This window comes from Ziziphus jujuba, chromosome 6 (genome assembly GCF_031755915.1).
Source record: "Ziziphus jujuba cultivar Dongzao chromosome 6, ASM3175591v1".
In the NCBI taxonomy this organism is placed as follows: domain Eukaryota; kingdom Viridiplantae; phylum Streptophyta; class Magnoliopsida; order Rosales; family Rhamnaceae; genus Ziziphus; species Ziziphus jujuba.
The window spans coordinates 11976561-12002232 of NC_083384.1; the positions used below are offsets into that span (position 1 = coordinate 11976561).

The 25672-nt window shown below is 32.3% G+C and overlaps 4 protein-coding genes across 7 annotated transcripts; 2 read left to right on the forward strand and 2 right to left on the reverse strand.

Annotated features, from left to right (window-relative positions):
- Window positions 1–2174: 2174 nt before the first annotated feature.
- On the reverse strand, window positions 2175–6889 carry LOC107430714 (26S proteasome non-ATPase regulatory subunit 7 homolog A). Of its 2 annotated transcripts, none has more exons than XM_016041587.4 (10): window positions 6592–6888; window positions 5339–5431; window positions 5158–5239; window positions 4646–4742; window positions 4400–4475; window positions 4191–4249; window positions 3860–3982; window positions 3422–3479; window positions 3229–3314; window positions 2175–2505 (listed from the first exon to the last, which is right to left on the reverse strand). In XM_016041587.4, exons 1-10 carry the CDS (start codon window positions 6776–6778, stop codon window positions 2440–2442), a joined length of 927 nt encoding a protein of 308 aa, XP_015897073.1. In that variant the 5' UTR covers window positions 6779–6888; the 3' UTR covers window positions 2175–2439. The 2 variants fall into 2 exon arrangements, with proteins under 2 accessions (XP_015897073.1, XP_048320531.1); XM_048464574.2 differs by lacking the exon at window positions 2175–2505 and adding an exon at window positions 2524–2613 and having other exon boundaries at window positions 6592–6889.
- Window positions 6890–7410: 521 nt separating this feature from the next.
- LOC107430721 (uncharacterized) lies at window positions 7411–12848 on the forward strand. Of its 2 annotated transcripts, none has more exons than XM_016041596.4 (12): window positions 7411–7603; window positions 7831–7876; window positions 7983–8076; window positions 8514–8563; window positions 9010–9059; window positions 9427–9535; window positions 10365–10425; window positions 10538–10590; window positions 11177–11269; window positions 11564–11627; window positions 11996–12103; window positions 12371–12848. In XM_016041596.4, the coding sequence occupies exons 2-12, from the start codon at window positions 7850–7852 to the stop codon at window positions 12613–12615; spliced, it is 954 nt and encodes a 317-aa protein (XP_015897082.1). In that variant the 5' UTR covers window positions 7411–7603; window positions 7831–7849; the 3' UTR covers window positions 12616–12848. The 2 variants fall into 2 exon arrangements, with proteins under 2 accessions (XP_015897082.1, XP_015897080.1); XM_016041594.4 differs by having other exon boundaries at window positions 7834–7876.
- Window positions 12849–14038: 1190 nt separating this feature from the next.
- On the reverse strand, window positions 14039–14951 carry LOC107430737 (josephin-like protein). The gene has a single exon (XM_016041614.4). The coding sequence runs from the start codon at window positions 14578–14580 to the stop codon at window positions 14179–14181; it is 402 nt and encodes a 133-aa protein (XP_015897100.1). The 5' UTR covers window positions 14581–14951; the 3' UTR covers window positions 14039–14178.
- Window positions 14952–20513: 5562 nt separating this feature from the next.
- On the forward strand, window positions 20514–25268 carry LOC107430700 (sulfoquinovosyl transferase SQD2). 2 transcript variants are annotated; one of them, XM_048464326.2, is made up of 11 exons: window positions 20514–21151; window positions 22069–22135; window positions 22511–22581; window positions 22723–22846; window positions 22947–23020; window positions 23234–23289; window positions 23374–23457; window positions 23662–23749; window positions 23833–23910; window positions 24253–24309; window positions 24557–25268. In XM_048464326.2, exons 1-11 carry the CDS (start codon window positions 20799–20801, stop codon window positions 25050–25052), a joined length of 1548 nt encoding a protein of 515 aa, XP_048320283.2. In that variant the 5' UTR covers window positions 20514–20798; the 3' UTR covers window positions 25053–25268. The 2 variants fall into 2 exon arrangements, with proteins under 2 accessions (XP_048320283.2, XP_048320284.2); XM_048464327.2 differs by having other exon boundaries at window positions 20516–21151; window positions 22729–22846.
- The last annotated feature ends 404 nt before the right edge of the window (window positions 25269–25672 follow it).

Genomic DNA, 25672 nt, shown 5'->3' on the forward strand with positions numbered 1-25672 from the left:
TATTTCAGAAAATGATAATATTGTCTATAAATTAACTAACATGTTTTAATAAGTGGTATCATTACTCTGATAAAGAAGATAAAAGTCCTTCAATAATTAAGCCAGATTTTGAGATTTGAGGCAAGGAAAAGTCCTAATGCAGTGGTTATTTATCTTTTCACAATTAATTAATTAATTAAAAGCTGACCATATCCCTTCTTCACGGTTGCAAAATACACCTAACACCTTCTATTTCATATTTAGTTTCTTGGCAGATTTCAGCTGGGAAATAGGGTCTAACCTATTTGGGGCTGGGAAAAATGATTCATAGCTTTATGGAACTTTCTGGACTTTATTAACAAAAGTTCCAACTTAAAAAAAAAGAAAAAAAAAATGGAATATGAAAGTTGTTTAGACTATAGATTTTAATTTTAATTTAATAATAACAAATTTATATACGAATTGTAATCTGTCTCTCATCTAATTATCTTAATCACCTTCATAATATTAAAATAATACTATAGATCCAAAAATCTATTAAATTATTTACCAATTATGTATGTATTATTATATTTGTTGATCAAAATATTTATATAATTTATAATATTTGAAGGGATAAATATAATTAAATAAATATTATCAAATCAAATTATAATACATACATTTTAATAAACATTTTGACAAATTTCTTGATAGTTCTAGTATCATTCATAATATTATATACTCACAACCAACTTTTAAATATAATTTTAAAAAGATAGATCCACCTAACTAAATGAATTAAGTGAAATCCTACCGAGTAGGACAGAATAAAAAAGTAGTTTAACATTATCATATTTTCAAATGAGTTCTATGTATTTTGAGTATCCAATTTGGATTGACTTCATATTTTAAAAGCAAATGCAAAACACCACACACCCCACCCCAAAAAAAAAAAAAAAAAAAAAAAAAAATCTATAGAGAACCCCATTAAGTAAAGAGATCCATAAAATTTGTAATGAATCCTTTTATTTTATACTAGTATTTACCAAAAAAATCCTTTCATTTAGTAGTTTTCAGATCATTGAACAGCCATGTGAAATAGCTGTTCTTCATTACCAATTGGGCTTGAGACACACGTAGCAATAAATTGATAATTCCTGCTTTTGCCCACATTGTGATAATGTTTGCTTGTCAAAATCAATTAAGTCCACAATATTAGAGTGCAACTAACATTGCGCTTCATAAATATCCACTTTTGATTGGTAACCGTCTTTATTTATAAAGATTTCGACTTCCTGATTTCTAAATAGTCTTGAAACAATTCAATTATTATAGAAATTAAATGGAGAGGAAAAGACAGATAAAAAGCAAAACTGACGTGGATCGGCTGCTAAATTGTGTTTGTGATAAAAATAAATGAAAAATATATATATAATGTTTGGGTTTAAAACAACATTTAAGAAAAATGGAACGAAAATGACCCGTTAATGTTTCTTTCATTCGGATGTTATATACCAAATTGAGACACGGCTGCTTACCAAAAAACATTGAGACATGGCTTAATTATTTCTTAAGTCTACATTATTAACTTAAAAAATTTAAAAGGCTTGTCACCATCTACCGGTGGGCGATCAGAAAACTCAATTTTTCTTGTGCATATGTACAAGTCACTTTCAAAAGTTAATCTCCATTAAACAATAAGTAAATCAGAAAATAAACAGATAAATGAATAAAATTTAGAGTGGAGGATGAGAAAATGGTAAACGAATATGAGAATATTAAGCAAAATTGCCCAAAAAGCCTAACCAGAAATGACGGCTACCAAAAGAATGAACAAAGCTTTGAGAAATTAGAATGCCAACAGTTGGTTAAAAAAGGCTTGGAAAATTTTTTTCCATAGCTTTGTGAGAATATCTTTACCCACAGATATTCCAAATATAATTGATTTGCTTACAACCAAAAAAGTTATTTAATATTATTATTATTATTATTATATTTCTTTCATTGATCAATTAAAATATTCAGGGTCAAAAAATATCCTGTATTTAAAGAACATGGATTTTAAAGATGAATGAGATGTCTCTCAACTACAATGGCGGTCCACAAGTAACGACAGTCCATGAATAAAATCATAAACACCACACCAACCAAAAGAGAAAAAACTTTGATAATGTAAGAAAAATGACATCAAGAATGTGAAAGGGCAGCAAACAAGCAGACAAATGGGAGATATCATTTTCCACATAGAAAGTCCAATGGGTACATAATTCATTAAAAAGTCTACATGAATTGGCTAAGCAAGCTAGGGTTTTAAATGCTATGAAGATTACACCTACAAGCCTCTGTCAATATGGAGAATACGAAAACTCTTTAACCGGAAACCTCAAGAGTATCAAATAACTTTAACCCTCCGTGCTCAAGTTATGGCTGCAATAGCTGGAACCCAAAATAGCATTAAAATTTTGAATTTTTTCAGCTTCAACTGGCAGCTGGGACTGTTGCTGGCTTTGCATCCTCAGCCTTTTCATGTTCTTTATTTAGCATCTGAAAAATTTACACTTGATTACTTTAACACTTTTATTGACAATAACTAAATTCTAAAATTGGCTCGATGAGCTTTCTCATTCTCATCCAACATTTGCAAATATGTAACTGCTACAAAATAAGAAAGGAAGAAGATGATTACACCCTATGTCATCTTTATTCATTCTTACTTGAAATTGGAGAAACCATATGAAAACAGAAAACAAAAAAGCAAAAAATAAAAATAAAACCAAAAAAAAAAAAAAAATGAAGAAGAACAAGAAATGACGAAGGTAAGTGTGTTTGTGTGTTTGGGAGAGGGAGGCGGAGATAAGAGAGAGCAGGGAGGTGGATTTGCACCAATAAGTTTTCACCGAGATTCTGTATTCCTAAGAAAATAGTCCTTATGAGAAAAAAGGAAATAAAAAATAAAAAAAATGAAAAAGAATAGGGGGAAATAAGGGAAGTGATAGAGAAACTTGGATGAGAATAGATTTTCAGAATATTGACTCACTTTTTGCTGCTCAACCTACAGGCTATTCAATGTAGCACTGATTTGTTAGTACAAAACTTGAGCAATCAAAACTTCTTACAGGTAACCAGGCAACCCCCTAAACATGACTTTTTATTTTTCCCCTGGTCATCAACCCCTCCAGATGAATCGGTAAAAAGAAAAAAGAAGGGGGTGATAATGCTGGATGCTTCTGAACAATAGAATAGATGTGGAAGTCAGAGAGGCAATACCTTGTTATTGATCAAGTTATGGAGTGCAACGACACTTCGAATGAGAGAGGAGAGATAGATAACCAACATCATATCATTTGTTTTTACTGCAAAAGACAGAAAAGGAGATTATTAATAAAATTTCCCAAAAGTGATACCAACACCCTAAACTAAATGAGCCAAACATATGGGATTTTTCGTTCACAAATGATACCTGCAAATGCCTTGATTAAATCGGTCACATTGAGATTCGGAAGGAGGTTGAATACATCCTGCAATAACATATTAGAATAAATGATGGGAAATGCTTAAGAATTCATCAAACCACCTGACCTCACTCAATCTTCATTTGCATCTTAAAAACATAATATAATGGAAAAAGACTAGAAAAGTAATCAGCAAACCAAACTAAGGCCCTGTTTGGCATAGCGTTTGAGAAGCTGCTTCTAGCCTTTAAAGCTTAAAAGCTGCTTCTGTGAGTGTTTGGAAAACTTTCTTGAAATTCTTCAGCCCTCTAAAAGAGCTTCTAACCAAACCCATTAAGGAGTAGCTTCAAGAAGAAGCAAAGGCTATGCCAAATAGGGCTTGCATATGCTTGTTTGAGGAGAGAAAGAAAAGTCAGTCAGATCTATCTACAAGTTAGTTAAAATACCTGCAAATGGTAAAGTATCTCATGATTTAATGGCAGCTTCTTATCAATAACAAGATCTAGGTAACTGCGAATTTCTCGTAATCGTGCATCCAAACCCTTTAAAGCTGTAAGTTTCCCAGTGACCTACACAACATAAGGTAATTCTGTCAGTCGAACTTTGCTTAGCCCAGAAATTATTTTACATGAAAAAACAGAAGCTCAAGCATCCAACTTAGAAGCTTCCATTCCAGAAGTTGATATGAAAATATGACCTCGCTGCCAAATCAAAAGGAAGGAAAAGGGGGGGTGGTGGTGGGGGAATATGAGAGAGAGAGAGAGAGAGAGATCATACGTCAGTTGCAAGTGTACTAATGGTCGTATCCTTTACATCCCTTAGCAAATGTTCCACTCCTGTCAATGAACAACATGTGGATAATCATTAGATTCAAACATTATTAAGGAAATAAACAAAGCAGAATTTTAAACTTGCATCTCTACCAAGCCTGAATGGGGGATAAATGTGCTCTAACAGGAAATGCAAACTTTTATCATGTTATTTACCAATTTCCTCAACCTCGTGAGCAGCAATTTCTGAGGGCACATGAACGAAAATCTTTTGGCTTTTCTGAGTAGCATTCTATTATGAAAATCAAACAGGTTAAGCATCAAAGAGTTAGAATGAACATGTCTGGAAAGAAAGAAACAGAGTTTTGACTTTCATCAATTGTCAACAGTTCAGCAGACTATATAAATGTCAATAGAACATATCCTCTTAATCAGGACAGCAGCACATGAAGCTGTTCTTACCTCTTTAACTTCTTCAACGTCATAGTATGCCTTGGTGGGTATTCCAAGCTCCTTAGGTTGGACATCAATAATGACCAAGACAGGATTTGGGACATAGCTATAATAACATAAAGAACTTGATCAGAAAAGAGGTACAAGCATATATGTCAATAATAAATCTGCCTGTACGTGTGCATGAGAGCACATGTATGCAGTAAACAAGCATAGCTGGCACATATTTCCTACCAAACAAAACCACATAATCATAGACAGGTCAAAATGACAAACCATGGCGGTGTAAAATAGTGCTCCGTATGGCTTATTTCATTATAAAAATAATTTTTAATTTTTTTTTTTTTTTAACAAGAAAACAAATTACTAGCTAAATATTGAAAGTTTTAATAATTAAAAGAACTTTAGAGAGAAAAAGCAAGAGGAAGGGAGAAAAAAAGAGCAAGAGGAAGGGAAAAAAAGATAATTAGATATATGAACACTATCAACCCTAAAACCTGATTCATGATAAATGATCTTACTTGTGGAATAATCCGTGAATATCTAGATCATTCTCTCGTAGCTTCGGCCCTGTACTATACCAACCTACAACGTGCTCCTTGGCTGAAAAATTACCAAAATTCCCACATACATAAATAAATAACTTCTCCAAACAGCTCGGAAAATGATCATCAATCTATAACAAATTGAAAAAAGAAGTACCATTTATTCTCTTGAACATGGAAAACATCGACTCATGGTAGTTGTGGTCAAGAAACCAAATGCTTGGATCTTTCTCATCTTCTTCAAAGGGCACTGAAATGTTTTAAAAAAGAAAAGAGACGGTAAAGATTCGTTTCAAAACATACCAAAAAATTTCTAAATATAATTTTTCCAAAAAATGTTAACCTTATAAGCTACTGATATAATTCAAAAGATGATGTGTAGAAGTGGTTTACACTGCTAAAAATATGTTAGCCACAAAAGTTGTGGACATTCCTTTCAATAATACATAATAAAATTTACTAATCATGGCTTTTCAAATTAGACAATATCTACACCATCCGATCCTTGATCGCAACTACTTTACAAGCTCCAAACACCTTGATTAAGCATAACAAAGTATTTAAAACAACTATTCATCAGTCATATCCTGGGCTCCACATTAATTATTTTTGAAATTCAACAATTGTTATCGTTCTATCCCTTCTATTAACGCTATTGAACCCACCAATAGGAAAAATAAAACTACTGATAACTGATTAAAATAGAAGCTATTATTTTAAGGAATCAAATACTCAGGTTTGAGCCTCGGCCACCAACAATAATTTAAAATCGTTTAGACAATTTCTTCTTATTTAAAATCCACATATCAGCAAAACACGAGCATTAAAACTTATGGTAATTGCAAACCTCATTTATCATAAAGTTTGAAAAGATTAAAATTACTTTGGAGAGGAAGTTAGGGTTAAGGGTGGGGGGGCTTAGTCCCACATACCTTAGAGGTTTAGGGTTGAACCACATCTAGAGGGAGGCCAATGATATTTGCTAAAATTGGGGTTTTAACAAAAAATCCCAAACTCATAAAAGCAATAGAGTACAAAGAAAACAAAAATATTCTTCATTCATCCCAAAAAAAAAAGAAAGGCTTAATGTAGGCAACCCCCAAAAATTCAATTCAACAACAATAAAGAAAGAATACAATGCCAAAATCATAATTACCATGAAAATTTTCCTCTGTTCTAAAGAAACCCTAAACCCTCTCTCGGCCCGATGGAGAAAACCTCAGGAAGACTAAAATAGAATAATGCTAAATACCCAAATTCCCATTAACCGTAAGCTTTCTAGGGTTTCCACAATACGAGAAACTAAAACAATCAAAACATTTAAAAATCCATACAAATAAGAAAAATAAAAAAACCACAGACAATGCGGCAAAATAGAAAAAACAAAAAGGAATTGAGAATAGAGCTGACCTGCATAGCTGTTGGTGACGTCGACGACGCCTTTGAAAGAGCTGCCGAGCAGGACTCCGACGACTCGCTTGCGAGTGTCCTTGGCGACTCGATTGTAGTTGTCGACGATGCTCAGAAGCACCAGCGGATGAACTATCACCTTCTCTATCGGTCTCGACGATACTTGCTGCGTCTTGATCACGTCCATGGCGTTTGTTTTTTCTTTTTTCAATCTGTTTTCTTCTTCTTCTTCTTCTTCCCTTTTTTTTTTTTTGGGGGTTTTCCAATGCTATCTAGCAATGGTAACAAGAAGGAAAGTTATAAAGACTACTACTTTTTACTCTTCGTTGCTTTAAACTCTTCCATGGTGGTTACCAGTTAAAATAATAATATTTTATTTATTTGATTATTATTATTATTTTTTTTATTTTGTTTGCGGGAAAATAATTTTATAATTTTTTTAAAAAATATATATAACTATATACGGAAGTTTCTAATACGGAACACAGTATTGGTGATGATTTTTTATAATATTGGTGGTGATTTTCTAAAATATCATTGTTAATACTATAAAAAAATTTTACTAATACTGTAGTATTCATGCGGACGATACTCACCATAAAATTTCCATATATATATATATATATATATAAAAGCAAAAAAAAAAGAAAAAAATTCAAATTAAGAGATTACAATTTTTTTATTTTAATTTATTTAATATAAAACGTACTTTTTATATTATTTCCTAATTAAAAAAAAGAACTTGTTAATTTTTCTATTTTTGATTATTTAATATATATATATATATATATATATTAGAAAAAAGATCAAGTGAAATAAGTATTTTCGGGTAATTTTAATAGTCGAGGAAAAACTCTGTTGTCTCTTTGATAAAACGTCGTCGCAGTGTTTGGCCTTCAGCGTTGCCGCTCGAAAAAATATACAGACGCCAAGGTGTTTTCTCGGCTGCCAAGCACTCAAATTCGTCTGGCTACCAAAACCCATTACGAATTAGCCAAAAGTATAAGTTTCGGTGAGCTTTCTGCTTCAAATTTAGTCTTTTTCTGTTTTCTTAATTTCTTTTGTTTTTTTTTTTTTTTTGTTCCCCCGTCTTCAATTGCTTCTTTACCTTTTTTCCGAGCTTCCATGTAGATTACTTAGAGCTCTTCAAGTCAATCAGATATATAATATTTACCTCCAAGTAGATTACTCGGAGCTCTTTATTGAGAAATTGTAGCTCTCTTATATATATATATATAGCAGGTGTTAGAGATAGAAAATGGGAAAAGCTTCAAGGGACAAGAGGGTAAGTTTGATGTTTAATTTCAGATGATGTTTATTTTCTGTCCTTATTTTTCAGCTTTTTTTTTTTTTTTTTTTGGGGGTAGTAATTTTGGTTGATTCAAATGCAGGATATCTACTACAGAAAAGCAAAAGAAGAAGGTTGGCGTGCTCGAAGTGCCTTTAAGCTTCTTCAGATAGACGAGGAATTCAATATTTTTGAAGGTGCTCTTTCTCTCTTCTTAAAATGATGTGTATTTTTGTTTGGTTTATCGTCAAAAGAATTAGGATGACCCATATGATCGAAATTAATTTTATTGTTTTTCATATGTTTTTAATCTTTCATAGTGATGAGCACCATTTTGAACTGAAATCAGTAGGACTATTCTAAGATATAATCTTAATTTTACGGTCAATTACATCTAAGAAATGTTTTTATGAGTGATATTTAGAATCTAGATGTAGTTTAAATTATTTAGCTAAAAAGAGTTTAGATAGTCCCTTGGACTAATATGCTTTAACTATCTTATTTCATAGTCAAGGAAATTTCTGGCTTCCTTCTTTGAAAAATATTTAAACCTTGTAAATTTTCTGTGGAAATGTAAAATTGATGCCATGTAAATTTCTGACCTTTAGCTATTTGTTTACAATTCCACCTCCAGGAGTGAAGCGTGTGGTAGATCTTTGTGCAGCCCCTGGTAGCTGGAGTCAGGTATCAGAGTTAGAGATGGTTTTTTTATTGTCTTCTGATTGCGTACTTCCTTTGGTACCCTGAATGTTGTAAATTCTTTTTTTTTTTTTTTTTTCCTTCTTTTGGTTCAGTGAGTCAATTATGATAGCTTAATAATGATCTCTGAGTATGAGATGTTATAAGTTTGACATTTATACTGATGGTTCTTGAAGTATGCTGCTTCCCTATTGCTATTTGTTTCCTTCTAGTTCTTACTTATCAACTTACCTCCACACTCTTTTTCTGATAAGTAAAATCTATAGGATTTCTACTTTAAGCAATTCTAAGTTCATTATAATGTTTTGAGATGTGGGTTCCCAAATGTTGAAACATGATTGTTTCATTCTGACAAACAAAAAGCTGGATACAAAAAGATTCAGGTATTGATATGCAGACGATCTTGACAACTATTCCTATCTAATGTGTAGGTCTTGAGTCGGAAATTGTACCTCCCAGCAAAGCTTTCTTCTGATTCAAAGTAAGTTACTTTTTTTGAATGGATTTGATTTTATCTGTTGATGACTGTTCTAAATGGAAATTATAAATGTACGAGAAATGCAGTTAAAGATGACTAACAAGTTTTCATCTTCTGTTTCATTTTTAAGAAGCCTCAATATTTTTCAAATTGAGATTTCAGAGTATGCGATGCCTGCTGTAAACTGCTAATTATCCACCTCACATAGTAGCTCAATTCTTCTATGTTACACATTGATGGTTTCAAATGTGTATTAGATCATGTAAATGTATATATCACCTAATCATAAAATAATACTTACCAGCATCTTCTATTTCAAACAACTACCCTGTTGTGAAGACCATAAATTCCAAATCATCATTGTATGCAGGGATGGTGATCTTCCTCTTATTGTAGCAATTGATTTACAGCCCATGGCTCCAATTGAAGGTGTCATTCAAGTGCAGGGCGATATAACAAATGCTCGAACAGCTGAAGTGGTATGGATAGTAAATATCTTTTTCTGTTTTGCATGTGATTCAAAGCCAACCAATTTTTATTGCCAGAAACTCTAATGTATAGCGCTTATACCTCTTCTTTTTTTTTTTCTTTTTCTTTTTTTAAGTTTTATAGCATCAATTCTGTATACTTCTTTTCAAAGCTACAGAAGCAGCATGGTTTTATTATTTCTTGCATTCTAGTATTGCAAGTATACGATTCTTGTGTTGCTTGATAACTTAAAAGGTCTCTTGCAATAATTGATTGTTCACGGATACCAACTTAAAAGGCAATAATGTCGAATCTTTGGGCAATCAATGGCATCAATATCAATTTTTCATTTTTTTGTTATGATGGAACCTTTTTGGGATAGATGGCTTGGTTCAAGTTCAAATTCCACTAAATAAAGGAAAACTGTGGTTTTAATGGAACATAATTAATTCAGACAGGTAGAATTGCTGTGTAAAAGTTGTCAAATAGTTTAGTAGCATTGTTCATTTCTGTTGAGTGCCCGCTCATATGTTTTTCATACATTTTGGTTCCCTATGGATGGGTATCTTGGTTGTTTATTACATGGTAAATATTTCTCTTTCTGACTCATGTAGAAGCAGTGTCAAAATGAACATAAGAAGACTGATATTAAGATGGATTATTTATTGTTATATTGTGCTTGTATAGCTATCCCCATGAATAGATTGCGCAATATGGATGATACATATATAATATTTCCCAATAGGATGTTTTTCATTTAATGTTTTAGATTCTTAATCTTTCTTTGCAGAATTAACGTTGGAAAATTCCTATCTTTAATTTATAGTGCTTTTATCACAGGTCATCAGACATTTTGATGGTTGCAAGGCTGATCTGGTTGTCTGTGATGGTGCTCCTGATGGTATGCAGTATTAGTTTAACAGTGCGTGATAATTATTCTTTAAATTCCCATTGCTTTACTTTTCTGCATAAATAAATATTGTTTACAAAAAATTTTCATGCTTGATCTACAGTCACTGGTCTTCATGACATGGATGAATTTGTTCAATCCCAACTTATATTGGCAGTAAGTAAAGATTTTTCTCATATGCTAACCATCTCTTTCTAAAGAACACATCATCATTTGGTAGTGAGAAACCTTTTCAGGAATATGGAAACATGTCATTCATTAAGTTAATTGCATTGGATCTTCCATTTAAGTGTGATATTTATCCAATTATTTCTGTTGGTTCCTTGCAGTTAGTATGATATCACTATTTATGATAATCTCATATGCATTCTCATTGCAAGCACAAGAAGCTAGTCCCATATACATTGAAAATAGGAAGCAAGAGATCCGCAGCTCAAAATTATGCCGTAGTTGGACTGAAGATTCAATTAAATGGCATCAAACTAATGAAGTGGTTGACATATTTATAATGCATGAGCCATTAGAAACTTTAGTTAAAATATTTTGTTGTTATAATTGAATCAAACATCATTTGCCCTTTGATTTTTAGTTCACAAGTTTACCATATTGGCCATGATTTCTTGACACCCTATTGGCTGCTTATTTATTGCTTTCTGTGTGCAATAACTTCAACAATGTTTCTAAATCTTGTTGAAGCTCTATTAAACTGATACAAGCTGGTGGATGTGGACCTAACTCACAGGGTTTAACAATCGTTACTCACATACTAAGAGAAGGTGGTAAATTTATAGCTAAAATTTTCCGTGGAAAAGATACAAGTCTTCTTTACTGTCAGGTAAATTAAGTGCTTCTTAGAACTAACATAATCCGGTTTTATTTTATAAACTGTGATATAGTTATGTAATGTGTAATTGCAGCTGGCTGCTAACGTTCATACATCTTGGTGTTGTTCACAGCTTCAAGTCACATGATTAATTATTTCTTTCAGATTATTGCTATGTTATTGCCACCTGAAATTATTTGTACTTCACAGAACGTGTGAAGTATAACCAGTTTGTTTGTTTGCTTTAATTATTAAGTACCATTTGGTTTGTTTGTTCACCCTTGTCATTTTGCTTCTTTCTTGCAGCTGAAATTATTCTTCCCGACAGTGACTTTTGCAAAACCAAAAAGCAGTCGCAATTCCAGCATAGGTAACATTGTGGATTTTGTCTCTTTACTTGGTAGCTCCATGCTTTTGGCTCTTTTAAATTTTGATATGATTCTAGTCCAAAAAATCTGTCATGAATTATGGCAAGGGTTTGTCGACTTGGAATCTTATCCTAGCTTGGAATTTAGCCACTGCCAAATCAAGGAAAATCTCTGCCAAGTATAGGCTATTGATCATATAATCAGTCCTAACTTAATAGTTGATCTCAAAATTCCTGTAAAATGAAGCTTATACTTCCTATCAAGGGCATACTGCACACATTGGATACCTGTGCTGTCTAACAAACCATATCTAATTCCAATCCTTTCTTTTGACCTTCTTCAATTTATTTTAATATTTTGTGTCATACAGAGGCATTTGCAGTTTGCGAGAATTATTCTCCTCCCGAAGGATTTAACCCGAAAGATCTACATCGCCTCTTAGAAAAGGTGGGAAGCCCCTCAGGAGGAGAAGATTTAGGTAAACTACAATATCTATATTGCTTTCGTATTCAACATCTTATAAATAAAACATGATGGTTGCTTGGAACTATGTCTTAAGAATCAAGATCAATTGCTGAAGTTCTTCAATGCTATATAATACAAAGTCAAATTTTTAAAATGGGTCCTGGTTAAAATTAAAGCTGGTTGTGATTTTGACAGTCTCTGTTTTAGATATTGGTCGTTTACAAATTGTATAACTATTACTAATGTCATTTGCCTCTTATTGGCAATTGTTATGTGGCAGATTGTAGTAGTGGGTGGTTGGAAGGTCCAAATAAGGTGTATATTCCTTTTTTAGCTTGCGGGGACCTTAGTGGATATGACTCTGACCGTTCATATCCACTGCCCAAAGTTGCTGATGGAACTTATCAGAGCTTAGATCCTGTACAGCCCCCAATTGCTCCTCCATATAAAAGAGCTCTTGAACTGAAAAAAGCTTCCAGTCATGGCATCCGAGACCACCTTGAAAAGCTTTCCTTGGAACCATAACTATTCCTTTTCATGTAATCCTTTATTTTGTCACTCTGGCCAATATACCAGGAATAGCTAGGTTTATCACCATTATTTTTGAAAATCAGTATAACATCCTTAGAAATTTGTAACTCTTCCATGTTTCCCAGAATTTAAACGTTTGGGTCCAGCTGTTAACTAACTTTCAATCACTACTTACAGATTTTTTATAATTATTGTTTTTCAATGATAATCATCTCACATTAAAGGCATTCACTTAAATGTTTATTTATTTATTTATTTTTTTTTTTTTGGAGGTAAAGATGTTTAGATGTAATGTTTTACTATAGAAATTTTGATATATTTTCTTGCTCTTTATTTGGAAGATTGTGTTATTTCTTTGTTAACATTGACAGCAATGTATTAGGTAGAATCTCCATGTCATTAATCCCAATAAATAGAGGAAGATCATACTGGTTAAGGATCACGAGGTAGCACAGAGACTGAACTGAATGGTGGACTTTGGGTGATTTTTCAATCGGTGTGCCCCAATTGGGCCATTTTTTACCAAAAGATTGAAAATAAAGCAAAAAATCTGAAAATAGGAAACAGTAGAATATTCGGTTTGTTTTCGTTTTACTGATTTGTGGTCCTGCTGACAGTGACTTTTCCTTTTGAATGTTAGACATCTTAGACATCGGCACGAGACTCCAGGGCAGCCCATTCCTTAGAATGGTCAGTGTCTATGAGTTGGTCTGGTGGTGAAGTATCATATGCACTCAAAGTTTCAACCAACACACTTAAGACATACTCAATCAAAAATTTTATTCAAAAAAGAAAAAAGAAAAAAACTGCATCCATCGTTTTAATTTGCTAACAATTTGTTACTCTTTTTGGTCTCTAATTTAGGATTCGATTGCTTATAGTAGGCTCATTTTGCCTTAAAAACTACTTTTAGCTCTTTTTAGCGGAAGATAGAACGTGTTATATATGTTTTCTTCCATCAATATATACTTTCGATTGAATATGAATCCCTACACATCCATTATAACAGAAAACCAATAACGTTATTAATTTTATGATTAATTATATAGTTAGGCACCCACCATAATAAGTTGAGAAATTGATATATATATATATATATATGTATGTATCAAACTTTTGTGGTTGAGAAATTGCTTACACATATATTATAGTAGATTCATGTATATCAAAATAAAATTATATTTGTCATGAATTAAAACTTGTGAAGGAAATAAAGATTTTTTTTTTTTTTTAACAAGACATAGTATTACATATGTTGGAGTTAGAAATTACTCAAGCCATCATATAATTCCAAGTCCAGGGAAAATAAAAAGAAAATGAAAAAATTAAATTTAAAAAAAAAAAAAAAACAAAACAAAACAAAACAAAACCAACAATCTTGTGATTTGCACTCAAAAAGTTAATTTAGTCTAGGTCATCAAGCAAATAAAGAATTAATTTTTCCATGATCATCACCGCAATGAATCACAAAATACAATCTCTCTTTTCTTTTTTCTTTTTTTCCTTTTTTTTTGAAAAAAAAAATTCATTTACATTTTACTAACTCCATAACAATTCCTAACAACAACTGGAAGAAACCGAATTCGACCTCTGCAAAGACGAAGATGAATTCAAGAACTCTATGCAATCCTCTAAAGCTTCAGCTCGATGAGAGTCAAGTGGGTCCGATACCGACCGTGACCTTGTCAAATTAGACGATGACACTTTCCTCGAAGACCTCGATGAACTCATAGACACAACACTTATAGCTCTTACAACCTTTGTCCTCAGCCTACGTAGAAATCTCATGGCAGAAAATCCTGAATCTTTTGAAACCCTAAAACTCCATATTCCGGCCACCACCACCCTCTTCCTGTTTCCGCGATTTCCTCCACCGCCACCGCCACCGTGTTTGAGAAAGATCACCGGCTTCTCGTTCACATCGGGACTAAAACTAACCCTCCTTCCTTTTCTTGACATTTTTAGAGAGAAAAGAAATGGGAAGGAAAATCAAGAGGAAGGAAAAAGAGAGTTGATGTGAAGGAAAAAGAGACAGTTAGATATATAGAGGGTTTGTAAGGAGTATTTATGATGAAATGAATTAATATGAGGAAAAAAAAAAAAAAGAAAGAGGAAAATGAAAAAAGATAAAAGAGAGAATAGGTTTCTCTCTCTCTCTCTCTCTCTCTCTCTAAGGGAGATGACAAATGGGTAATAGTAGCGCTTGTAGAAAAAGCAAATGCTTGTTTGACTACAAAGACCAAAAAATAAGCTTAAAGAGAGAGCCTAATTCCTATACGTGCATGAGCCATGCACATGGAGTATTTCTATGTAAGCCAAAAGCTAAGCCAATCAAAAAGACTAACTTGTAACTTAGGGCAAAGGAAATGTATCAAGTAAAAGATTTATAAGATGAAGAAAACGTGTTTGGTCAAAAGCAAAGTGTAGTGCATAGAGTAGAGGATTTTAAAGAGAGAAAAGAGACAGAGAAAGAGAGAGAAACTTGTTGATACTCTTCTCATCAGCGTCACTTTTTAGGTGGTAATAATAGGGGTCCTACGTTTGTGCTTTTGTTTGTTCATCTTTGATTCTGTTGAGGGATCAAAATATTTTTTATTTATGAAGAAGTGGACCATTAAAATCTGTTTGATAAGAGGGAATCTATTTGAATAAGATCGGAGAAGGGGTTTGGGAAATGGGCTTGGCGTGAATATTAGGGAATTCGACTTTTTTCTCTTCTTTTTTTGAAACCATCTTTGGCAGAATTGAAATTTCTGTTTCCTTGGATTGGGTTTTTTTTTTTTTTTTTTTTTTTCTTCTCTTTCTTTCTTTCTTTCTTTTTTCCCCCTCTCTTTTTTGACTGGGATTGTTAAAAAGCTAGACAACACCCAGTTCCCTATACTTGGAGTGTGTCTTCTTGCCTGCCTTCTTCATCAACAAGTCATTTTCACTCTCTGTTTGTTAATACTCAAAAGCAACGAATAAAAATTTTCGGATGCAATATTATTTGAAGACAATGGGTGTTTAAAAAAAGTAAATGCTGAATTTACGTACTTTGGAAAGAAAGATTTTGAGATGAACTTAACTAGTTAGCCTGCTTATGAGTCTTTTCTTCTTTGGCAAAATTTAAGAAGGCCGGCGATAACAAAACCAATAAAATGCTTATTTGGTTTTTTAAAAATTATCTTCAAAATTATAATGGAAAACATGATTATGTAGTAACCATTTAAGATTTCCACATTGATCAATACATCTCCAGTTGAATTTTTAATTTTAAATTCTTTAATTAAGTTGTCATTTATACAACGTGTTATATCATTACCATACGATTCATCATAAACTCGAACATAGTTTCTAAAAAAAACAGTTCTCATATTTATATTATATATTAATATGGTAAACTAATGACATTTCATGTCCATTTCTCCCTACGTTGATGCTAGTGTTTGAATTTTGAAACTTGCATTGATTTAGCTGCCTCGGTGTGAAAATGACGCGCAAAACCCAATTTCAAATGAATTATTTTTGTGTTTATAACTTCTGTAGACTTTTGAATCAAAACGTTGAAATGTGTATGCTATTTCTATTTTCAGCCCTTATCAATAATTCAAGCTTTGATTTCTTAAATGCTAATTGTGAAAAATGAAAACAAAAAAAGAAACTAAATTTTGATGGAAATGAATTCAAAGTTAGACAAATGCCATAGTTGTACCTGAGCTAAGAGCTATGGTCTTGAAATCGAAAATCAGATTCCATTGAAGAACGATTCCATTAATTGGACCGAGTAAAAACTGGGGTAAACGTAATGTAGCTCTACTCCGTCATTATTGAACCTAGCGTGTTGATTAATTGGACCTAACCCTATTATATTCCGTACTACTTTTTGGCCCAGTAGTAGACTAGAGTGTGATTGACATCTATTAGTTGGGCTTTAAGATCGAAATCGCTTTGGGCAGTCTAAGTTGGGCTGAGAGATCCAATATTTTGCCCCATTTGCTTCTTCTTCTTCTTCTTCTTCTTTTTTTTTTTTTTTTTTTTTTTTTTTTGTTTTTTTGGTCTATCTTTTTACTGAATAAAAAAGAGTCTCCTGCTAGGATCATAGATCCCAACTGTGATATGCAATGTTGCAGCATGCATATAACCTATTGAAGTAATAATAAAGCTTAGCAAAAATTCAAATCATATCTTTCAAATCTACATGTAATGGCATTATCTTCCTTTCGCTAACTTATTGGCAAAAATAAATAAATAAATAGGCAAATGTACCAATCATCAAACTCACCACTTAAAAGTGACACTATTATTACACCTTTTGATACTTTTATTAAAAGTCTTATCCCAAAAACAAAATAATAATAATAATAATAATAATAATTGCAAGCATCTATAATTGCCTCAAGTTTTGCTGATGCGTTACTGTTAGAGTCACGTGCTTGATTTAAATGCACGTGTTTTACATTTTCAAGTAGTTAATTAGTTGTTCAAAACAGGTTTTAATCTCTCCACGTGTATGAACGAGATTGGTTGTTATTTTCTGTTAGTTAGTTAGTTAGCCTTGTTATGAGCTTTTTAACCAGCTCTCGAACTGTTCTGTAATTGAGATCTTTCTTTATCATTTTTACACTTAACAGAAATTCTTGTGTGCTTCTACTTTCTCTCTGTCTTTTCCTTTTTCTTGCTTGATTTCTTTTTCTTTCTTGTTTTTCTTTTATTTTTCCTTCTTGCCAGACACTGTTTCTCTTGAACTATTAGTTCATTTTCTTGACTTTATCTGTCACCCTCACATCTCTTTCAATTTTCAAATTCAATCCAAAAAAATTATAAATAAATAAAAAAATAAAAGAACCTTTTTCACTTCCGTTGTGTTGAAAAAAAAAACAAAGGCTAAAATTTGTTCATCAGGCAGTCTCCAAATACCTTTTATCTTTTTCCTATATACTTCTCCCATTCCACCAAAAATTGTTTTCGATTACTTGCAAAAAGTTTTTATCAAATATAACATCTGCTAAGTAACCTTTATCTTTTGGTCATCATCACTAATTAACTTTTTTTTTTTTTTTTTGATAAATCATCCACTAATTAGCTTGATTTCTTAATATAACATCCCCAAATATTGTTGTCCAATCACTTGCTGTTCATGTTTCTAGAGACACAGATATTTGTGCTTTTCCGACATGTTGGTGCCACAAAAATGATCATTTGCCCTGCTAAAGGCCAATTTAGAGGCTTAAATTTTTCCAGAAACCAGTTGATAATTACTCTTTTCTTTTTTTTTTCTTTTTTTTTTTCCTTGTGGTTATGTTTACCCATTTTGTCATTTTAAGTAAACAATGAATAAAAAATAATAATAAAATACAAAAAATATATATAAAGTACAACTATATATCATTGGTGTTGATTGTTATCATCTTATATGGTGGATCTAATGTTTATGTGGTTTTTTTAAAATATATGGGATTTACTATGTATAAACTGTTTTTACTTATGTATATACATATGATCCACTGCCACATAAGATAGTGACAATAAGTGATAATTATCATTTTATATATATACAGATTTGTTTTTAAATTGTATATATGTGACTATTTGTTATGGTAACGATCATATACAATATATCTTGTTTATGTAATGTATACATGTGACTATTTGTTTATACAACATATCTTGATTAAGAAATTAAAACAAAGTTTCAATGTTAATATTTTTTTCCTCAATTATTCAATTTTATTAATCACCCACAATTTACACCCTCTTCGTATAAAAATATTCATTTATACTTATAAGACTTGCATTATTAGGGTGCAATCATGTATAAAATAATTAACTATAATGGGATGTTTGGTAAAAGAGAAAGTATTGAAAAAAACTGATTATTGAGAATCAGTTTTTTGGGATTCAGTTTCCTGAAAATAAGTTTTTTTGGAAATTTTTTTTACAGTGTTTGGTTAATTATAAAGGAAAATAGAACTTACAAATAATTATATTAATTTATATATTAAAATTAAAGCATAAAATTATATTTAAAAAAATACGTAATATCAGTTTTTCAAGGAATTTTAAAATAGCACTTTTTCAATAGAATCTATTTTTCCTGTTAGTTTTCCACATTATAAGATTTATTCTCTATTGGAATCCACAAATTTTTTTTTTTAAAAATTATTTAAACAGAAGAAAAAATTACTTTCCTATAAAATTTTATATTTCCACTAATTTTATCAATATTCAAACACCTTATAAAAAATATCCCAAAGAATATGATATGATTCTTGGGATATTTTGGTAACCAAGAGTTATATATATTTTCTACGTTGACTTACAATAATTTTACAGGTTTGGTAACTCAAAATGAATCAAATTCATGAGATAAACAAACAGATTAAGTGCACAGGACAGGGGTAACACCTAAAAAAAAAGGAAAAAAAGAAGGACAGGGGTGACACCTAACATCATTAGAATGGAGCTTGATTGTACCAAATACACATGTGACCAATTTATTGAAGAACGTGTTGATATGGGACTATCTTTGGAGTTTAGGAGCCCAAGTGTCTGACACCCATTTGTGGAGAGCAACCAAAAAGTAAAATGGCAAATTGAGAGTTGTGGGGACTGTGACATTCAATGTTAATTACTACTTACTAGTTATTACCCAAAAAAAAAAAAATTACCACTTTTTTTTTTTTGATAATATAACAAAAACAAAAAAATACAGCTTACTTTTCTTTTCTTTTTTTTTCCAAAAAATAGTACCACTTACTAGTAGTAATATCATATGGAAATCCACAAGACGGTGGAAAAATGTTGGATTGGAAAATAGACTGTAAATGGATGACCCAAAAAAAAAAAAAAAAAAAGCTAAAATGCTAATGATGAGACAGTGAAAATGCAAATTGTCCTCCTAAAAAAAATAAAATAAAAAGGGGATTGTACTGTGTGGTTATGGCCGGCATGACAGCTGTGTCTGTTTTTCGCTTCACCAAAGGAAGGACGACAGTGAAACTTTCTAGTTTTACTTGTAAATGCTTTTAGTACCATTAAAAAATATATATTCTTATTCAGCATAAAAGGAAAAAGGAAAAAAAAAAACCTTTAAGTACAATTAAAATTGTTATTCAGAGGATTAAAAATGTTTAATAACATTTTTTAACCAATGTTTGCAAAAGATATTCCATATATATAATATTAATAATAAAGGAAGAAAAGTGCCATGAAATAATCTACAATGGTGGTCAAAAGTTTAAAAGTTTACAATGGGAGCAAGCTCAAGGTTCAACTTTTTTTTTTCTTTTAAAATTTTAAAATCCAATATTATTATTATTATTTGCTAAAAATATGACCCAGCATTATATGTTGGTCAAAAGCTTAGAATGAGAGGAATATGTACGAATAAGTAACACAATCCATAATATTCAATTGAAGATTTGTTAATAAAAAAAGCAAAAAAATTCCATTAGGACACAGTTGGGATACCTTTACATCATGGACCAACGGCTTTAATCCTTATAACTTTACAAGTGCAAAATAACATAACATACGTCTTATTGTTTAGTGAATTTTTAAACTGTATTCATCATTTAATTCGAATATAAAAATTAAATTAACATTGACATAATCAATTATGATAAATAATATTTTTCTAAAAGAAATCATATCCTATTCTCTAAAATATTAATAACACGATTTATTGATACCCTATTTTAGATTCAATCAAAATTCAATTACTTATAGGGTCTTCTATCTTATCAATCATATTATAAAAAACACACAAAAAAACTAAAAAAAAAGAATTGCCCTGACCCTATTCGATATGGTTATATTTTATTTTTAAGGAATAAAAATAGAAAATGGAGACCTCTCAAAATTACTAAAATATTGAATTTGATTGGGATTGGGTTGACTTGGTAAACAAACGGATGAAGAAAGAAGTGGCTAAAACCCCAAAAGCCCAATGGGGAAGAGCATAAGCATATACTGAGAAAGCTTCTGATTTGATTCCTCCAACGTCCCGCCTTGAAAAGAATATCCAATCCAAAAACTCCCTCAAAGATTCGCTTCCTTCAAGTTATCTTCTTTTTTCACTCTCACTTTGCGTTACTCAATAGAAATCGCACTTTTTTTTTTTTTTTTTTTCAAAGCCCCACAGCTACACCTTCAGCAATCAGCACCACCTTATATTGCTCTCTCTCTCCCTCCCAATCATGAATTCTGCTTCCCTCTCTATAAATCCCACTCTCTCTCCACCTTTTATCTCCACCCCATCTTCTTCTTCTTCTTCTGCTGCCGTTTGCCTCAGGCTTCGGGGTCCTTCTCAGTCCTCTGGAGCAATAATACCCAGTTGTCTTTTCAGCAGAGGAGCTGTGTTTTGCTGCTCAGAGAGAGTGAGACCAAAAGGTTGTGCGAGGAAAATTTCGAAACTTGGGATTAAAGCAACCAATATGACCATCACGGAAATTAGACCCGACGAAGAAGAAGGGGGTCCTCCTCTTTTGGAGTCTGAGAACAACTCCAGGCCTCGTCGTATTGCTCTCTTTGTTGAGCCTTCTCCTTTTGCGTGAGTGTTTCAGTATTTTTTTTAATTTTTTTTTCTTTTCTTTTCGGATGAGGTTTTGTGGTGTTTTCTTTCATTCTAAGCTTGAATTTTAAGATACCCATTTCTTATAATGGTCTCTGCTTCCCTGCTGATACCAAAATTTAACGCAATTTAGATATGGGCCTTAAGAATTTTTTGGCATTGTGATGTAAGTTTTGCAGATTTTTGCTTCTTTGTTTTTCGTTACTTTTTGGTTTAGTTTTAGATGTTTTTGTTTTAACTTCATTGCATCTGGTGCATATTGTAGTGTGAACGTGTTATACTAACTACTTGTAGACATAATGTTTGGATCTAGTTTGGTATTTTGTACCATTATAGGCATGCCTTTGGTTTTATGAATAATGCTACCATCTTTGTTGATCATGGTCATTTTAACTGTAAAGTTGGATTTTGATCTGAGAATTTGCTGCTGAGTTTGAGTTACTTGGGTATTGTACATTATTTAGTAAGAATATCAGTGATTCTCAACTACTTTCAGAAAAATTAGTTCAGAATAAGAGAGAATAACACACAGTACATAGAAGGTGGATTTTCTTTTTTTCCTTGAAAACGGCTAAAAAGAACATTTAACGAAAAATGAAGAAACAAAAGGTAGAAATTGCCACACAGGTCCCCGGTTGTAATTATATGGCAAAATGTATGGCTACACTTGGAGGTGTGGGTCCTCAAAACTGAACTACGGCTTTCAAGATAAAAGTGGAAAATATACTACATCTAGCATCTCAGCATTCTGCACCTTTTGAATGTTGTGAAGAAAGGGCTAGGGGACATTTTTGTTTTTTCATTGAGCAATTTCCTGGGAAGCACCAAGTGGGTGCTTTGTTTATTTAATAGGGATGTTTTACTAAAAGGCTTTTTTTTATCTCTTTATATTGCAGTTACGTGTCTGGCTATAAAAATCGGTTCCAGAATTTTATCAGAAACTTACGTGAAATGGGGGATGAGGTATTTTCTCTATAGCTCTGCATTTATACATATGATGTTGCATAACGATAGCAACAATCACATTTTTTGACCCTATAGAAGCAAACTTAACTAAGGCTTTCTAGAAGCTCATATAGTTTTACAATGTTTAGCCTCAGCGGATGTTCTCTCTGATGTATGGTTAAGCTGCATTTGATAATCAAAGAACAATTTGGTATTACTGAGCTTATTGAACTTTAGGTCGTTCTTTATTAGTAATTTCGGCACCAATTAGCTTTTATCTTGGTCACTTTAAGGCCCAATTTTAAATTTTTATGTGTAAAAGTTTCGTCAATTTACAAAAATGTCTTTACAGAATTTGTAATTGATATAGTGGTTTACTTATAAATGATATAGGTTATGGTTGTGACAACACATGAAGGAGTGCCTGAGGAATTCCATGGAGCAAAATTGGTTGGATCAAGGAGGTTGGTATAATGATCTAAATTCACATATGACTTATGAATGTAGTTGAGTTAATGCATTGGATTTTAAAAACATTTTTATTCTAACTCCTAACTATTAGCTTTTGGTGTCTCTTTCTTCTCTCTTTCTCTCTTCCTTTCAAGCACCAGCTTTCCTTGTCCCTTGTATCAGAAGGTGCCCCTCTCCCTGGCTCTTAGTCCTAGAATAATTTCAGAGGTTGCACGGTTTAAGCCTGACATAATACATGCATCATCACCTGGGATAATGGCAAGCATTTTATTTCTTCTACTTTTTCTTGGTTTCTTTCTTTTCTAATGTAGAGTAATGAAGAAACAAACAAACTTGGATGACATTTTCTGTCTTATAGGTTTTTGGTGCTCTCGCTATTGCAAAGCTGTTATGTGTGCCCATCGTGATGTCTTATCACACTCATGTACCAGTGTGAGTTTAATTCTTTCATTTTCTCATGATAACTTGCTTAAAACGGATGAAGTAATGACTACTTTAAGCGAGTGGAAAGCCCACACAAACAAATGTTGCTTCTGAAATGATTTGACCTTTTGAATTCTTCAATTTATCACGTTACCAATAATATGCTGCCAGATTATAGCACCAATGCTTATAGCTGATTTCCAGTCTTGTGTGAATCTGCAGATACATACCAAGATACACCTTTAGTTGGCTTGTCAAACCCATGTGGCTTGTTTTAAGTATGGTAGCATCCTTTCCTTGGTCTTATTAAAAATTCCAGAGCATGTCAATATCATTGACATTTTCTTTTACTTCCTTATCAGAATTTTTGCACAGAGCAGCTGATCTTACACTGGTGCCATCAGCTGCCATTGGGAGAGATCTCCAAGCTGCAAGAGTGACAGCAGGTGAATATAACTTATGCTACTTCATGGTTGAGTATTGAAATATTTTTGTCAACCTTTTAAATTTGTTTCTTTTGGGTTCCTTTTCATCTCTAAACTGCATTGCTGAACTCTTTTTATCTGCAAATACTGGATTAACAGCATTCATCTTAAACCATACAGAACAAATGTTTACTCTGATTTACTTTCTTTATTTTTGGTTTGCAGCTAATAAGATACGTCTTTGGAATAAGGGTGTAGATTCTGAAAGCTTCCATCCTCGTTACCGCTCTCATGAAATGCGATTAAGACTGAGGTATGATTTCTTTAATAAGTTGTGTCTGTCTCATTCCCATGGAGAAGGACTTTCTCATGAAGCTTTGTTTTTGTTTTAAACAGCAATGGTGAGCCTGACAGACCATTGGTAATCCATGTTGGACGACTTGGAGTTGAGAAAAGTTTGGAATTCCTCAAAAGGTAGTGCAGCTTAATCTTGCATCTCAGAAATGAATAGCTAGTGTTTATAGTCATGACTCCTAGAGAACTAGTAACATAACATAGCAGTAAAGTTTACTGTCAGATTCTTTAAAAAAAAAAAAAAATGAAGGGAAGTTTTTTGTTGAAACCTAGGATGTTTTGAATATGTAACGTTAACTTCAGATATTTGTTTATTAAGTGATATTAAAGTGGAACTTGCACAGTTATGTTATATGTAGTAGTCATTATTCAAATTTAACCTTTGTCATATATGTTCTCTGGTTATAGTTATTTGAATGTGTATTTAGCAGCTTTTGATGGTTGTAACATTTGATTTAACAGCGTCATGGATAGGCTTCCAGAAGCACGAATTGCTTTCATTGGAGATGGGCCATATAGGTAATCCCTTGATCCTCTGACACTGTATAAATTTTTATTATTATTATTATTATTTTCTCTGAAACAGGTTCAAATATGGAGAGACTATTATCCATCCAATCGTACCAAGCTCACTGGATGCCTTATAACTTGGCATGGCTCATGACTTGCATGATGAGGAATTTAAAAATTGGTTTAATTGAAGCCAATATAAACATGAAAATCAAATGCACTTCATTTTACGAAAGCATGTCATTTTCCTTGGCAGGGAGGAGCTGGAGAAAATGTTCACTGGTATGCCAGCAGTATTTACAGGAATGTTAGGAGGTGAGGAACTCTCTCAGGCATATGCAAGTGGGGATGTGTTTGTGATGCCTTCGGAATCAGAGACGCTTGGGCTTGTAGTATTGGAGGCTATGTCTTCAGGGATTCCTGTGGTGGGAGTTCGTGCTGGGGGAATTCCAGATATAATCCCTGCAGAACAAGAAGGTAAAACTGGATTTCTCTATAGTCCTGGAGACCTTGACGACTGCTTGAGCAAATTGCAGCCTCTGTTACATGACATTGAATTGAGAGAGAGGATAGGCAGAGCAGCACGAGAAGAGATGGAGAAATATGATTGGAAAGCAGCCACCCGCATAATACGCAATGAACAATACAATGCTGCCATTTGGTTTTGGCGCAAGAAGAGAGCTCAACTACTGAAACCTCTACAATGGCTTATAAAACGTGTATTTCCATCCCCAGAAGTTAACTACAGGTGAAGAAAAAATAAATAAATAAATAAATAAATAAATACACAGCCAATATAGTTGTTTACTTGTTTTGTGAGCTTGCTTTCGGCTTCAAACAAGTCCTTGTGGGATAATGTATCGGATTGATGCCAAATGCATTCATTTGTTGTACTTTGTACATATTATTAGACGCCAAAATATTGTCTCCACTGTTTTTAATGTCATTCTTAATTATTTTGGATGTCAGTTAAAGTAGCAAATTGTGAAACTCCAAAAAAAAAAAAATAATAATAATAAATAAATAATAAAAAGAGAAAAGGGCGAGTGAGAGTTATAGGCGAAAATTCGAAATATGCCCCTTCCTTTGTTTTTTAAGCAATTTTGCCCACATTTAAATTGTATTTGTTAGACAAAATCGGATAGTTCAAATGGTTGAATATGTTTATTTGTATATATAAAAGTATGAATTTAAATTATATGAAATTTAAATTATATAGATATAGAAAATTTTGGGTAGTTTGCAAATGATTTGTTAAAAAAAAAAAAAAAAATATTGTCAGACCCCATAAAATACCTATTAACCCTTCTCAAACTTCAGCTTTTTCTTTGATTTTATACAGATATTTCTCTTCAAGAAGCCTCGTAGTTCT

Excerpts from the sequence above, each read along its gene's own strand:
- LOC107430714 (XM_048464574.2), bottom strand. The coding sequence starts at position 6,778 with ATGGACGTGATCAAGACGCAGCAAGTATCGTCGAGACCGATAGAGAAG. Across the intron at positions 3,983-4,190 it reads TTAGTACACTTGCAACTGAC|GTCACTGGGAAACTTACAGC; the intron begins GTATGATCTCTC and ends TATGTTGTGTAG. Across the intron at positions 3,480-3,859 it reads AGATACTTTACCATTTGCAG|GATGTATTCAACCTCCTTCC; the intron begins GTATTTTAACTA and ends ATGTTATTGCAG.
- LOC107430721 (XM_016041596.4), top strand. The coding sequence starts at position 7,850 with ATGGGAAAAGCTTCAAGGGACAAGAGG. Across the intron at positions 7,877-7,982 it reads AAGCTTCAAGGGACAAGAGG|GATATCTACTACAGAAAAGC; the intron begins GTAAGTTTGATG and ends ATTCAAATGCAG. Across the intron at positions 11,270-11,563 it reads CAAGTCTTCTTTACTGTCAG|CTGAAATTATTCTTCCCGAC; the intron begins GTAAATTAAGTG and ends TCTTTCTTGCAG.
- LOC107430737 (XM_016041614.4), bottom strand. The coding sequence starts at position 14,580 with ATGTCAAGAAAAGGAAGGAGGGTTAGTTTTAGTCCCGATGTGAACGAG.
- LOC107430700 (XM_048464326.2), top strand. The coding sequence starts at position 20,799 with ATGAATTCTGCTTCCCTCTCTATAAATCCCACTCTCTCTCCACCTTTT. Across the intron at positions 22,136-22,510 it reads TACGTGAAATGGGGGATGAG|GTTATGGTTGTGACAACACA; the intron begins GTATTTTCTCTA and ends TAAATGATATAG. Across the intron at positions 24,310-24,556 it reads ATTGGAGATGGGCCATATAG|GGAGGAGCTGGAGAAAATGT; the intron begins GTAATCCCTTGA and ends TTTCCTTGGCAG.